Source organism: Lagenorhynchus albirostris, chromosome X (assembly GCF_949774975.1).
Source record: "Lagenorhynchus albirostris chromosome X, mLagAlb1.1, whole genome shotgun sequence".
In the NCBI taxonomy this organism is placed as follows: domain Eukaryota; kingdom Metazoa; phylum Chordata; class Mammalia; order Artiodactyla; family Delphinidae; genus Lagenorhynchus; species Lagenorhynchus albirostris.
Window position 1 is genome coordinate 4,172,128 of NC_083116.1, and position 16,322 is coordinate 4,188,449.

At 46.7% G+C, this 16,322-nt stretch overlaps 1 protein-coding gene across 6 annotated transcripts in view; it reads right to left on the reverse strand.

The window, feature by feature from the left end:
• MTM1 (myotubularin 1) overlaps positions 1-10,890 on the reverse strand; it is a 97,356-nt gene extending 86,466 nt beyond the window's left edge. For 3 of the 6 annotated variants that reach the window (XM_060138149.1, XM_060138145.1, XM_060138144.1), the window contains exon 1: positions 10,298-10,419. In XM_060138149.1, coding sequence (XP_059994132.1) covers positions 10,298-10,308 — 11 coding nt within the window. In that variant the 5' untranslated portion in view covers positions 10,309-10,419. Of the gene's footprint in view, positions 1-10,297; positions 10,420-10,568; positions 10,604-10,840 lie in introns of those variants that run through there. The other 3 variants (XM_060138146.1, XM_060138150.1, XM_060138147.1) reach the window with 3 other exon arrangements.
• Positions 10,891-16,322: the final 5,432 nt, after the last annotated feature.

Below are 16,322 nucleotides of genomic sequence, written 5' to 3' on the forward strand. Positions count from 1 at the left end.
TATCTTCCTGAAGATTATATCTGAGACACAGCTTCTACAAACATAATTCAACATCTAATACTGATTCTTTAAAAAAAATCTCAGCAAACTAGGAATAGAGAAAGTAACTGATGGAAAACCTATAACTAACATCTACTTAATGGTGAAAGATGCAATGCTTTCCCACCAAGTGTGGGAATAAGGCAAGGATGGCTGGTCTTATGGCTTGCATTTGATATATTTTAGAGATCCTAGCAACTTTAATAAGACAAGAAAAAGAAATAAAGGACATAACATATTGAAAGGAAGACTTAAAATTGTATTTGCAGACAACATGGTCACTTGTGTAAAAAATCCTAAGAATACTAGAGAAAAACTAGTAGAACTAGTAAATAAATTTAGTAAGTCAGCATGATATACAATATCAACATAAAAAAATGTATTTGTATCATTAGCAATGGGCAAATGAACACTGAAGTATAAAAATATCATCTGCATAATTTAAAAAATGAAATATTTAGGGATGCATTTAACAAAAATGTGTACAAGATCCATACACTGAAAACTGTAAAACACTGCTGAGAAAAATTAAAGACAACCTAAATACATGGAGAAACATATCATGCTCAAGGATCAGAACACTCAACATTGTTATGATGTCAATATTGATCCACAGATTCAATGCAATCTCTACGAAATCCCAGTAGGCTTTGTCATAGAAATTGACAAGATGATTCTGAAATTTATATGGAACCAAGAATAGCCAAAATAATCTTGCGGGGGGGGGGGGGAATAAAAAGGAACAAAGTTGGAGTACTTCTACTACCCAATTTCCAAACTTACTATAATGCCTCAGTAATCAAGACTGTGTGGTTCTGGCATCATAAGATTAGACATATAGATCAATGGAACAGAACAGACTGCAGAATTAGGCCCATCTTTTGGAGGTCCTAGCAATGGTTAATTGACTTCCAACAAAGGTAACAAGGTTATTCAACGGGAAAAGGACAGTCTTTTCCACAAATGATGCTGGAACAATTTGATGTCCATATGGAAATAAGTGAATCTTGACCCTTACTTCACACAATATGCAAAATTAACTTGAAGTGAAGCACATAAGTATTCGTTTTATACTGTTGTATAACAAACTTAATAGCTGTAAACAACACAGGTTAATTATCTCAGAGTTTGTGTGGGTCATGGGTCAGGAGTCTGGGCATGCCTTACCGGGATCCTCTGCTCAAGGTCTCAGAAAGCTGTATACTCAAGGGAAGGGATTACACAGGGTATGAACATGGGGGTGGGGGGCAGAAATCAGGGGTGCCACCCTAGGGTCTATCTGCCCAAATAGGTCTAAACAAAGAGCTAAAACTGCAAAAGTCTAGAGGGAGACACAGGGGGAATCTTTGTGAACTTAGGCAAAGTTTTTTTAGAGCACAAAAAGCATAAACCATAAGAGAAAAAACCCAATAAACTGGACTTCAAAATTAAAAACCTTTGCTCTTTCAAAGGCACAGTTTAGAAAATGAAACTGTAAATCACAGTTCAGGAGAAAGTACTTGCAAATGACCTATCTAATAAAGGCCTGTATCCAAAATATCAATATATAAAGAACTGACAGACAATCCAGTAAGAAACAGGCAAAAGATCTGAGCGGACAAGCACAAGACATACCCACCATCATTAGTCATTAGGAACACGCACAATGAACTACTATGACACACCCACTGCAATGGCTACAATTTAACGGGACAGACAGTAACAAATGTTAGTGAGAACGTGGCCCAAGCAGAACTCTCATACTTCACTTTGCCAGTAGGATGGGAACGCAAAATTGCACAGACACTGGAGAATAGCGTGACAGTTTCTTGTAAAGTTAAACATACACAAAGCATATGGCCTGGCAATGCCACACCTAAGTATTTACACAAGACAAATGAAAATATGAGTCCACACAAGGACCTGTAAGCAAATGTTCATAGCAGCTTTATTCATAATGGCCAAAAAATGGAATTAACTCAAATGTTCCTCAACTAGTGCATGGACATATTGTTACAGCCAAACTATGGAATAGTACTTAGCAAAAGAAAGTCACCAACTGCTGATACATGATGAATGACAAAACATGGATGAATATAAAAAGCTTTACACTAAATGGAAGAAGCCAACCACAAAATACTATCTATATAAACCTACCGTCAAATCACTTCAAAGAACTACTAGTATTCAGACCACATTCTCTGACCATCATGCAGTTAACTTAGAAATCGGTTTTTAAAATACCTAGAAAACATTTGTAAATTTAAAAATAAACTTCTAAACAACTCCATTGTGAATGAAATAATCACAATGGAAATCAGAATATATTAGAACTAAATAATAATAAAAATACTGTGTTTTGAAACATCCAAGCAGCAGAATAAATCCAAAGAAAGAAGAGAAAATGAAGACAAAAAGATTTCAAGGGGGCTTCCCTGGTGGCGCAGTGGTTGAGCGTCCGCCTGCCAATGCAGGGGACACGGGTTCGTGCCCCGGTCCGGGAGGATCCCACATGCCGCGGAGCAGCTGGGCCCGTGAGCCATGGCTGTTGAGCCTGCGCGTCCGGAGCCTGTGCTCCGCAACGGGAGAGGCCACAGCAGTGAGAGGCCCGCGTACCGCAAAAAAAAAAAAAAAAAAAAGATTTCAAAGGTATATTTTAAGTGAAGACAGCAAGAGGCTGGGACTTCCCTGGCGGTACAGTGGTTAAGAATCCACCTGCCAATGCAGGAGACATAGGTTCGAGCCCTGGTCCGGGAAGATCCCACATGCCACGGAGCAACTAAGCCCATGCGCTGTAACTACTAAGCCTGCGCCCTAGAGCCTGCGGGCCACAACTACTGAGCCCGCGGGCCACAGCTACTGAAGCCCGCGCACCTAGAGCCCATGCTCCACAAGAGAAGCCACCGCAATGAGAAGCCTGCGCACCGCAACGAAGAGGGGCCCCCCGCTCCCGGCAACTTGAGAAAGCCCGTGCACAGCAACGAACACCCAATGCAGCCAAAAATAAATAAATAAAATAAATAAATTTATTTTAAAAAAAAGAAAGCAAGAGGCTGAATAGTGTATGTAGTATGCTTTTTTGGTGTAAGAAAAGGAAGGAAATGCAGTAAGTGTGAAAGTGTGTGGGGGGCGCACGCACGTGCGCACTAGCTCAAATGTGCAAAAGAAGAAACACAGAAGAATGAACTAAAAACTAATAATATTGATTGGAGTGGCTGGAAGAAACAGCATGGCTGGCAGGAGACAGGAGTGAAAGTAAAGCTTTTCAGAATATACCTTGATAAAAATCTGACTTTCAAATCATATCATTTCATTAAAGTTAATCAAAAAGACGCTGGAGAATATAATTCTGCTCATTCCTTTCTACATAGTGACAAACCTCACAGTGCATAACCACAACTAGACAAACCTTTGGTAAGGCTCATCAAGAAGAAAGAGAGAAGGCACAAACAATATGAAGATTTAAGAATGAAGAGACAGACGTAAGTACAGATACGGCAGATATTAACTGGTAGTTTAAAACCTTCCCACACCAAAAGCACCAGGCACAGCTGGCTCTGGGGCAAGTTCTACTAAATATTCAAGGAACGAATAACTCCACTTTTATACAATCTTCCAGAGACCGGAAAAAGGGAATGCTCTCACTCACTGTATAAGGCTAGCAAAACGATACTAAGCTAGACAAAGACAGTAGAGGAAAGTAAAATTAAAGCCCAATCTCACTCACAAATACAGATGTAAAGATCCTGGAGAAAATATTACCAAACAAACCCAGCAGTAAGAAACGCGTCCATGCCAGCAATGCAAACCTGGTTAACGCTACCAAGTTATATTAGAAAATCCCTTAAAATAGCCCATCGCATTAACAGGTTTAAAGGGTGAGGGACAAATCTCCATAAAGGCAGAAACGGGGGTTGATAAAACTTAACATCCATTTGCACCACCCCGCCCCCCAAAAAAGTGCACGAGAAATGCGCCTACGCAAACCCTAAAGTCAACATAATACTTTGTGGTGAAATATGGAAAACATCGCGCCTTCTTCAGTACAGATCCCGGGCCCCACCCCAAACCTCCTGAATCAGAAACTCCAGGCTAGCTGCCAGGGAACTTGGAGCTTGGGAACCGCCCTCAGGTGATTCTGGAGCGCAGGTTCCTCGGAGTCAGAGCTCGGGCCGCGGCTCCAGCATCCGCGTCCCCTGCGGGAGGAGGGCTCTCCGCCCGTCCCCGTCCCCCTGAGTCAGGATCTGCACTTCAACCCCAAGTCCGGGTGGTTATCGGCGCAGCAAAGCTGCGGACAGCTGCTCTCGAGCTGGGCGGCACGCCAGAATCACCCAGAGCACTTCTTTAAAATGCAGATGTCTGATCTCTTCCCTCCCACCCCATCAAATAAATCTGAATGTCTGGGTGGGGCTGGGGCAGCAGGTCGTTAAGGCTCCCCAGGTGATTCTAATGAGCAGCCAGCGTGGCCAACCACGGGTCTGCAGGTCCGCAGCGCGCAAGGAAGCTTCCATTTCCGCCCTAAGCCAGAGGAGAGGCGTCCCTTGAGTCCTTTGAAGATGCCCCCGAGAAAGAAGCTTGCATTCCACACGTCTACCGATGGCGATTTTTCAATACAGGTTACCAAGCTGAAACCCAGAGAAGAACTCTCTGAAACAAAGTTGTGAGGATTCAGATGAGATGTACGCGGTAGCACCGGGCAAAGGGCTCTGCACCGATTACACCGAACGTTAATGCAAGTTACTACCCAGGCAGCAGAAGCTCTAACTGCTCTTCGAGCATGGACAGCAAATCTGATGACATCATCAACAAATCAAGGCCAAACTGTATCTCTCAAAGCTATACTGTCCAACACTTGGAGCTACTAGTATGTGGAGCCTGAAATATGGCTAGTCCCAACAGGCGTGCTGTAGGTGTAAAACACCTGCTGGATTTCCACAACTTAGTGCAAATAAGGGGAGGGGAACGTCTCACTAATTATCATACTGATTGCATGTTGAAATGATAATATTTTGGACATACTGGGTTGAATAATATATATTATAAAAATTGATTTCATCTGTCTTTTTTAATGCGGCTACTAGGAAAACGGGATTACACATGTGGCTTGAATTATTTTTCTAATGAACAGCCTGGTCCCAAAGGATCCGGAAGCCGGGATGTGAACTGCTACTTAGACCAACTTTCTCAAACTTTAATTTACATACAGATCACCTGGGGGTCTTGTTAGCCTGCAGATTCTGGCTGTGTAGGTCTACAGGGGCCTAAGATTCTGCATTTCTCCTAAGCTCCCAGGAGCAGAGGCATCAGAACAATTTTATCAACAAGGAAAAACTGTTTTGTGGCACAGACATGATGGGAAGCTCTGGAGAAAGGATCATATCATTTCAGAGTTGATAATAGTGAAGAAAGGAAATGGTGGCAGGGTTACATTCAGCCTCAACTTTAAAAAATCAGTTATTATGTCTCGCAGCAAGGGCTACAGAGAGGTGAGGGCCAGCTCCGACTGTCCTCCACCTGGGAGGGTGGCAGCGACTCCCACCGTCTCTGACAGATCCAGGAGCACCGACGTGTGCAACAACATCTCAGGACCAGGAAGCTCAAAATGGAATCTGGATTGGGGGTTCTTCTGCCCTGCCTGCCACACAACCAGTGTCAACGGCAGCACCCTCCTGGGGTCTCACTGAAACCGAGTGCAATCTTCCTTCTCACTGTGACGCACGGTTAGTACTGACAGGTCGCAGCTGCTCACTGCTGCGCAGGTACATTTCCTCTTCCAGTAAAACTGTTCGGGTGGATTCCTGGCCTGCTGGAATGAACCCTGACAGCTCAGTCCCCGCCTAAGTCGTCCCAGGGCCATAAAGGAACTTGAGGGTCATACAAGGGCATTTCAAGCCACACCACCTGACGCTCAGAATCCGCTTTATGACCCACCTCCACCTCAAGAGCTCCTGTGAAGGTGAAAGTAGGACACCCTTCTGTTGGAAGAGGCTCCTCGCAAAATGCCCACGGACAAGACAGCAATATATAACAATCATCACAAGGTAAAGAAAGGGCAACACCGTGTCCCCGAGGTCTGTAGGCAAGGGAATACGAGCTGAATGAGTTACAAACAAGTTACTTCTACTTTTACTTTCAATTATTACCTTCAACTTCCCTTACCCCTTCCCACCCCCAAACGTACCAACAAGCAAAGCAAAAAACAAACCTAAACTCAAACTACTGGTGACAATAGTCTAAAAGTCCAGAAGCTGGGAAGAAAAAGGTAGGAAAGCAACGTGTGGGACCTCTCGCCCCACTGGACTCAGTGCTTTCTTATTCATTTGCTAATTGACCGTGGAAAGAAAGACTAAGCATGAGCTCCCTTTCATCTTGTACACTCATCCCATACTCTGATCTCCAGAAAGATAACAGAATTTGTTGAAATGAACACATCCCAACAATTCTAAGCTATGCCCCCTTGTCCAGTTCACGTCAAAGAACATTCACTAAATGTCCACTGCGTGTACAGGGCCATGTTAGGTTTCACCTGCCCAGGAAAAACGTCTTCAACCTCAGCCCTCTTTATTACAAGCCTGGAAGATGAAAAAAATTACCGCTGAAATACACAGGTGTTACATATCACAAGAGAGTCAAGGAAGAGCAATACTAAACATACATGAAATTTCAAAGCTACTTATGGAGTCATTTCAAGATACCGAGGAACAAATTCAAGTAACAAGAAAGGAGCACTCGGCACCCATCCTGTTCGAACAGGGAAGGTGCTGTGGACCCGGAGAGCAATCAAGTCCCTGGATTTCTTCCCATCCCGTCCCCAGGAGTGGAGGAATTCGGCAGGGCCTCAAGCTGCATTGTGGAGCTAAGGTAAAGTGTTGATTTAAAAAAGGAAAGCCTTCCATTCTGAGACAGGAAAGGCAGGCAACATTCCCTGGTGCAGAGATCGCCTCGTTATCGCCCTGGGATTGTTGGCTACACAGTACTATCATTTTAGGAATAAACAAAATGGAAGCTCACAAAGTGTACCAATGGCTTCAGGTCTGAGAGAGGTAACAAAACACTTGCATATTTCAATGCTGACAGAAGCTGGGGGTGGGGGTCAGAGAGGCCACACCTACAGCTCGGGGGCAGATGGGCCAAGAACAGGAAGGATGCTGCCCTCTCACACCAGTTCTCCAAATAGCGACGGCTTATATAACGCACAGATGCAATAATAATAACGCCGTACAGTCTGCAAAGGACGTTGGTGCACACTGGATTCTCTGAAGAGTTCTGGGAGCTTGGTGGTGCAGGCTGTCTTAGCTCTATCTTACAAATGGAGGAAGCACCAGCAGCGAGGCGAAATGACTTGTCCAGTGTCATGGAGTTAAGAAGGGGCTTCCTACCACCTCCCACAGACACAAGGCTCCTTTACCACTCTTTGTTCCTCCGGGTAGAAATAGAAAGCACTAGTGCACGATGCCGATTTTCTAAAGAGATGCCTGCTACATTCTTAAAAAGAAAAGGATGCAACTCTCCTGGTGGTCATATGGATAAATCCGTTGTAAACATTTCCATGAGAAACCATCCTCTGACTACAGGATGGCAACTGGATCTCACTCGACTAACCCCAACTGGGCCTCCTGGTCCTCTCTGGCTCTCGAGGGAGAGGAACTGGAAGAAAGCCTCTCTTGCTCTATTCCTGTCTGTAGCAACAAACAAAATATGGGCTCGAGTAATTTCTGAGTCCAAAGAGAAAGTTCTCTTTAGAGAACTTAGCCGTGCAGGAACTGTGTGAGCTGCTGCCAATGTCACCTGAAACTCAAAGCTCGGGTCAACAATGAAATGCAGGGAAATGTCTAGAAAATCATGCTTTACTGGATTTCCAAAAGTTTACTGGGACATGGTTAGAATCATTTTTTTTTCTTTAAAAGAAAGGAGTTCCATGTAGCTCAAGTCAATAACAGTTAACATTTCTTGAGTGCCTACTGTGTGTAAGATGCTATTTTAAGCACCTAACATGCCTTATCACGCAGGCAGGCCAACAGCCCCGGGAGGAAGGTACTGTTGTTCGTATCTTCATTTTACAGACAAGGAAGCTGAGGCACAGAGGTATGGAACTCGCCCAAAGTTAGATAGGATTCAAATCCTGAGTAAACACCTTAAAGGTGAACGACAGCCCCTGTCCCCCCATCTGCCAAAAAGAAATAATGAACAGAGAAACTAGAAAAGAAAGAAAGCAGAACTTCAAAGAGGTCAGAAACAGGGAAGGGAAATTACTAGCAAGTAATGAAAACAACCTCTTATTCTCTGATAAAATTGAAAAAACTTTGGAAATAAGAAAAACTCTGGCCTTTTGAAATCCTTGGCCACCAGTTCAAAATGTCGCCTAAGCCTTGAAGAGGCTCCGCTTTTCTCCTTATTTTGGAGCCCCCAGTAAGGGCAAGAACCCCATGTTCTTTCAGTGGTTTTTAAAGTAACTACATTCTGTTAATCCTCCTTTCATTTTGGAACAAAGAATATTGGCGTATTTTTTGGGTAACTTTAATGATTTTTCGGAACCTATAAAAATGAAAACATTTGCTTTGAAGCCACTGAACACACAGAAAAGGAAAGAACTGAAAAGGTACTAAGCAGATGAAACTCTATGGTAAGTTATCACTAATGCCATTTCACTGGCACTCTTCTGGGGAAGTTGGGCGCCTCTTGACTCTAGAGCTACTTTCAAATTGAACTAGTTTCTTTACAAAGCACACAACACAAGGAATGAGGATCCCTTCACATGATAGGTTCCCAGTACAAACCAATGTGCGGGAAGAGAAATCCTTGCGTCAGGTAGCTCGCAGCCAGCAGACACTGGCATGGGATCAACACCTAACCCTGACCTCGGTCAGCAGGGCCTTCCGTAGCTGGAGTGAGGCAGCTACTGAGACTGCGAGGGATTTGAAGGGCGCCTCCCTGGGTGTTTGAAACCACTTACTGTTCGCATGGGAGGGGAAAACGCAAGTAAAAATGAGGCTGTGACAAACTTATCATCGAAGAGGCAATGGCTGGAGAAATGATGACCCCGTAGGATCTCCCGGATTCAGACAGATTTACTTTTGGATTTGGCGATTTGCTTTAATGGAGCCACCGCTGGCCATCTAACACTAGCGATGCTAAGTGATACCCAACCCCTGCTCAATCATGCTGGCCTGCTGCATGGTCATGTCAGAGTTTCAGAGCTCTATTCTTCCTCATAGCGCTCATCTCCGCCGGAAAATCTATCATTGTTTATTTTTTTTATTGTCCGCTTCCCCACACAGAAGCTCTGTAAGGCAGGGACCTCGTCAGTGGTGCCGTCTGCTGTCTTCCCGGCACTCAGGACACCGCGGGCACAGCATGGGCATTCTGCGTTTAATGAATGAAACCACTGACAACTTAATAAATACAAGTTAGAATTTTAAGGTAAGGAGACCAATCGTTGAATAACCATACTAGACTCTACAAGCCCCTACGGACGCTCTCCACTTTCAAGTACCTCGGGAAGCTGCTACACAGTGGCAGGACCTCTGGTTTGAACCTACTCCATGCTGTGGAATCTCTCAAGGGTATATTGGGTTTTGTGAAACAGCCAAAAGTCATTCAGAGTCAAATCTGGTGAACAAGTGATCATGCCCAATATATATGTTGGATGAAAGGGAAAGCTGTCTATAAATGAACAAGCCCAAGTGTCTTATTTGGCTGGTAAACTGGTTTTGAAGGTAATTCAAACATGGTTTGGACTACAACAAAATCGCTGGCTCGGTCTCTAGACTCTACAGTGGATACTTTACAAGGAACAAAACTGAGCTGTGATAAAAACTACCCAGGCTACACAGATGCTGAGATGCCCCCAGAAACCTGACTTGTGATATTAGCTTTGCCTTTAAGTTGCCATTAAGTTGTCACATTAGTTAACCTCTCTGGGCCTTAGCTTCTCTAACGGGGAAACAATATAAACTTAAAGGTCCCAGTCAATTCTAATACGGCATGATTCCATTCTTGTGAAGGTCTACTATGTTTAAAAACCAGTCTCAATCCACTTCGCTTCACACTTTGCATGCGTCTATAAAGCCCGTGATATGGGTTTTTCAGCAGACTGATTTCATATTTGCTTAGGCAAAAACTAAAATTAGTTTTCACTTCCTGAGCGCAGCAAGACAGTTAAGGGAGGCAACCCGGCAAAGGGCGCTTGCTCGTGCCTGTGCATACTTCCGACTGCGTATCAGGGAACTAACCGTTCCCTCCTCAAATCTTCCCTCAACTGTTGCAAAAGCAGACAAACCTCCCGTGCATGGCACAGAAACACTGTCCAGGAGCGCCGATCGAGTCTTCGCGGACACTGCCGGGCTACGGCCCCTCCGCAGGACCCACGGGGGATGCGGCAGGCTCCCGCCCCGCCCGGAGGGCCAGGGTGAAGACCAGCCGCGGCGCGTCGCCGGGGAGGCAGGGCGGCCGCTCGGCCCGCTCGCCGCCCTGGGACGGGGAAGGAAAGTCCGGGCAGCGGCCGCGACGCCCCCACTCCCCCAGCCTCCCGGCCCGATTCCTGTCCCTACCTTCGCCCGCCGCCGGCCCGGGACCTTGGGCGGGGAGAACGAGGGAAGCCGGAGGCACCTGCCTGCTGCTCCCCGGCCTCAGCCCTAGCCGGCCGGGACAGCGAAGGCACTCGGGCTAACCCCCCTCCCCCCGCCCACCTCCGCGGGTGCTGCGAGGCCTCGTGGGACTTGCCGGCCCCGGGAGTCCCAACTTCCTCCTCCCGGCCCCCCCACCACCACAGGTCCCCGCAGCGCCCGGCTCGGAGCCAGGCCAGCCGCGACCGCGCACCCACCTCGGGGTCCGGGCGCCACCGCCGTTGCCAGGCTGCTCGGCTCCCGGGCCCCGCTCCGCCCCCTCCAGGGCCCGCCCCCTGCGGCCTCCCCGCCCTCGGCCACCGCCCGCCGCCCTCCTCCGCGCGCCGGTTGGTGGGGGTGTGTCACGTGCCGGGGGCGGGGCGGGTAGAGGGCGCCGGCCAAGTCTGGGGAGCAGCCCCCGAGGGGCGGGGCTCTTCGCCCTGGAGGCTGCTGGGAAACCTTGTTTCGGGGGCCCGGCGCGTGGAGACAGCTAGGAGTTGTAGTTCTAAATACGGTGCCGGGAATGGGCGGGACCAAGATGCTAGGGACCACCCCTGTTAAGGGAAGTTGGACTAGGCGCCGAGCGGAGGCCGCTGGGAAGTGTAGTCCGAGAATTATTCTTTGCGTCTCCCTGTTTTTCTCCAATAAGGGGGAAACCCAGAGGGAAAACTTCTCTAGATAAAACTTTAGCGGCTGTCGCTAAATTGAGCTATTTGGGGGCTCATAGGGCTGGCTGCGTTAAGTTGAGATACTGTAAGGGAAAAAAATTTCACTGACTCTGGTGTCCTTCATGCTACGTCAGCACCTTTACAAGAACTCTCTTGAGACTTAGTGAAAGTAAACATTTCAGGACAAAGTTCCTTCTACTTTTTTGAGGTTTGGGACAGGCGACTATTAACCCAGGAAAAAGAAAGGAAAAGAAAAAAAGACAATTTCAGGAAGATAATTCAGTGTGTAATTAGAAAAAAATACTCATAGAATATCTGTAATTGTCCTTGTGCTACATTATAATTATACATAAGCAGCTCAGGTAAATGACGGTAAAGGATTACTTTAACATGCCGTTTTTTGCCTCTTCTATTCTTAGTACTCCAGCATCTAAAAACACGATACCACTATATGTGTGTCTGTGTGTGTAAATAACCATATATCATTATATATATATATACACACACACATATTAACGCTATTGAAGAGTCAAGATTCCTCATCTGAGTAACAAGGCCCTTCAGACGCGAACCCCACCTACTCTTCAGCCACTTCTCCCAATGTGCCTCTTCCCTCTCTCTTCACTCCAAGTTCTGGTCTAATCACAGGGAACTTCTTTCTATTCTCAGGATGCACCACTGTTCTTTCCTCCCTCCAGCCCCTTATGCTTGTTCTTCCTTTCTCCTGGATTGACCAGACTCCTAGAAAGGAGCAGAATAGCACTTGCTCGGGGCCAGGCAGAATTAGAAGCTCCCCCCTCCCCCAGAGCCCTTCTCAGAGCACTGATGAGAAGTGCTTACCCTTCTTCCCTGTCAACTCCTCTCCCCAGACTGGGAACTTCTTTGAAGCACATTCACTTTTGTACCCGATTTCAAAGAGTGCTCAGTAAAAGCTTCTTGATCGCATGCATTGCGTCAGTAACCCGATTCCCGAACCTGTGAGTCTTGGAGCAGAGGGAGAGAGGGACCTGTGGTTGGATGGAGGGAGGACGGCCGCTGGGTGGGCGGCCTTGCCTACCGTAGGCACTGCGTTCAAGGATGAGGCTGAAACCCTTCGCTCAATGGGAGTGGGGGGCGAGGGGCAGGGCACAGAGCAAGGACACTCCTCGTCCTAAGGAGGTGGTTACTGAAAAAGATTTCTCCACCACCTCCAACCTGGGTCCAGCCCCGGCCCAGCCCAGCTCCAGAAGGAGGCGGCCCAAGCAGAAAGGGCCGGGAGAGAAGACCAGTCTTCTGGCCTGTGAAATGGAGGGCGAGACCCCTGCCCGCCTTCCTCACAGCGTAGGTGCGGGATCACAGGATCACGCAGGGAAGAGAAGTGAAAGCACTTGGAAAACTGTACAGGCTGAAGCCTGCAGAGGAGTTCCCACCTTGCCCTTGGCGAGCTGGCCGTAGTCTTGACCAAGTCCCGCTCTCCCTCAGGCTGGGGCTGCAGCTCACAGTTCAAAGTATATGTGTGAGTGTGTGTGTGTGTGTTGGGGGTTCTTCAGGCTTCCTCGTGTTTCACAGGTGCACACACACCTCAAATGCAGGGGCCTGTGGAGAGATGGCAGGCCTCCCAGTCAGGGGCTTCTGCACAACGGAGAGGGAACAGCAGTAGGCCTGACAGAGGCTGCTTCTCCGATAAGCTTTCTGGGTAGGGCATCCTGCACCCATCCCCACCAATGGCCGCCTGCTTTTGCTAAGGCACAGACTAGAGGTGCCTCCTAGGTTCTGGGCTCCATCCTGTTCCCCCAAGTTGGGGGAAGTAAAGCAGGCAGAACCAGGACGGGCCTACACCACTGGCCTGGCTAGTTATGCCCCTTCTCCCACCCTCAGCCTCCTGGGGGAGAAGCAGGCCTGAGAGAGGAAATGGCCTATTTCCTACTTCTCTCCCTCAGCACACTCACCCCAAGGGCCCTGGTGATGATACTCTGACCCCTGCGGTCCCCACCCCGCCTCGGCTTGATGCAGGCTGGGGGCTGCGATCACCTTATTCTACCAGGTTCCCTCCGTTGGGCCTGAAGTGGAGGAAGTTGGAGGAAAGGGAAGGGCGTCCCTATGAAGGAGAAAGCTGGAGACGGAAGTGGTCAGAAATGAAAACTTTTCGATGTAGCTACAGGGAACTGGGCTCTGGCAGAAAGTGCTTGGAATCAGGAAACCTGGATGCCAGTCCCAGCAATTCTATAGACAAGCTGTTAGCCTTGGGAATGTCACTTCACCTCTCTGATCCTTAGCTGCTTCCTCTGAAAAACGGAGTCAAAGGCCACTTCCCAGGGTTGCTGTGTCCTAGCACAGCAGGGATAGAGGTGAGTGTGCGGTAGAGTGTCAAGGCAGCAGTGTGCCCAAGCTGCCAGGTGGCTGATGGGAAGAGAGGTGGGAGAGGGTGGGGGCAAGCCCCTGGGCATTGGCACGAAGGCCCCTGGGCTCGTTCTAGCTCTTCCATTTGTTGGGTGTGTGACTTTGGGCAAGTACATCTCTCGGAACCTGGATTTCCTCATCTGTGAAACGGGGATATTAATATCTACTTCATAAGCTTGTTGCGCAGAATAAACACATGAATGCCTACGACTAACTTCTGCTTCTAAAAGAACCGCAAAGTCCTTCTGCTGCCTCCTCCCCACCCCGCCCTTTATTTAAAAAGTAGCCTCAGCAGAATGGTGCAGCCACTTTGGAAAAGAGTTTGGCAGTGAATTCTAAAGTTAAATGCACACACGACCAGGCAATACCACTCCTAGGTACTTATGTAAGACACAAGGAAACTTATGTTTCTAAAAAGACTTGTATTCAAATATTCATAGTAGCCTTTTAAAAATAATTGTCAAAAAGGTAAGCACCTCAGATTCCCATCAGCTGATGAATGGCTAAACGGGGATAGGTCCACACAATGGAATACTACTCAGCAATAAAAAGGAGGAACCGCTGAAACGTGCTACAACAGGAATGAATCTCAAAAATGTTATGCTAAGCAGAATACATAATATACAAAATGTTATATACTGTATGATTCCACGTATATTACACTTGGGGAAAGGCAAAACTATACTGACAGAAAGCAGATTTGTGGGGCCAGAGGTATGGGAAGGGGATTGACTGCCAAGGGACAAAGAAGGGAGTTTGGGGGGTGATGGAAACATTCTGTACTTTGATTGTGATGGTGATTACGTGGCTGTACACCAATGCCCCAAACTTATTAAGCTCTAAACATAAAATAGGTGCATTTCATTGTAGAGAAATTATACTTCAGTAAAGTTGAGGTCTAAAGGGCGGGAGGAAGTAGCCTCAGGGAAGGTTCCTGAGGCTGCCCACAATTGTTCCTATGTTTCTGTTCGTTTGTTTGGTTTGGTTGGTTGGTTGTTTATAAGGGGCCCAGGGCCTTGAAGTGTAGAGGGTGGGGATGCTTGCCCTACACATACCAAGGGTGTGCTGTAAGGCAAAACCTTGGGTGGGGCTAGGGAATGGCCACCACCAGGAGAAGATGGTGGCCCAGCCCCGTGGGGGTGGGATGAGGAGTGCTTACCTGGGTGGAGCATGACACTTGTGGGCCCCAGGGACAAGAAGTTTCCCCCTCCTTCTCTCTGGGAATTGCCAATGACCTGTGGCGCACACGGAGGGACTCCAGGATACTGTGGGCGTCCACCTGGACCCTGTGTTTATCTGTAGACCAGGGTGCTGCTGCTGCCGTTTCCCTTCCAGTTCCCTGCGAAACTCAGTGTTGAGTCAGGGAGGGGCCCCGCTAGTCAGCAGGGTCTATTTTCCCAGGTGCTGGGTGGAAGTCTGAGCCAAGGAATGGGACATGAAAACACACACAGAGAGAAACCCAGATTTCTTTGTCTCAGGGCCTCTTAGACACAGGGACCAGACATGAGGGGATTATTGTTATGACATCACAGTGTTTCCAAGGGCCATCTCCATTTGTCTCCCTCATCATCACTAGGCAAATAGAGGGTGTTCAGGGATGGTTTTGAGGTTTAGTCCACAAGCAGCCTGGTGAGAAAATTGCCCCAGGCCCCAGTCAGATCACACATCAAAACAAAGCCACCGGGAAGAAAGGCCAACTCACAAGATACCCTCCCTCTGCCCCCAATTATGAGTTTTATTTTAAAATCTCAGTTTCTTACACTAAAATTATTTTGAGGAAGTAAGCCCCATGAGGAACTATTTCATGATACATTCAAGTGTGTTTTATTCAAAACAGATTTTTAAAAAGAGCTTTATCTTTTTATTTAAAGGGGCTGGCCTGATTCATGTTGAGGTAAACGGTATGCTATTTTCAAACACTGAGAGATTTGGAGACCCAAGATTGAAACTGAACAAGAATATATGAGAAGGGGAGAAATGAAAGGGGAAAAACATGAATCTCAGCAAATATTTGCTGAACCTGAATCAAATTTTGTTATTTAAGATTAATTAATCAAAAAGAATAAAATACTTAGGAATAAACTTAACCAAGGAGGTGAGAGACTTGTACACGGAAAACTACAAAACATTGCTGAAAAAATTAAAGGCAAATAAATGGAAAGACATCTGTGTTCATGGATTCAAAGATTTAATATTATTAAGATATCAGTAGTACCCAAAGCGATATACAGATTTAATGCAATCTCTATCGAAATCCCAATGACATTTTATTTTTGCAGAAGTAGAAAAATCCATCCTAAAATTCATATGGAATTTCAAGGGACCCCCGAATAGCCAAAACAATCTTGAAAAAGTAGAACGAAGTTGGAGGGCTCACAGTTCCTGATTTTAAAGCATACTACAAAGCTACAGTAATCAAAACAGTGTAGTACTGGCATAAAGAGAGACATATAGACCAAGGGATAGAATAGAAAGCCCAGAAACAAATCCTCACATATAGGGTCAAATTATTATTAACAAGGTTGCCAAGACCATTCAGTAGGGAAAGGACAATCTTTTCAACAAATGGTGCAGGGAAAACTGGATATCCACAGGCAAAATAATGAAGTTGAACCCTTCTCTTACACCATACACAAAAATTAACTCAAAAGGG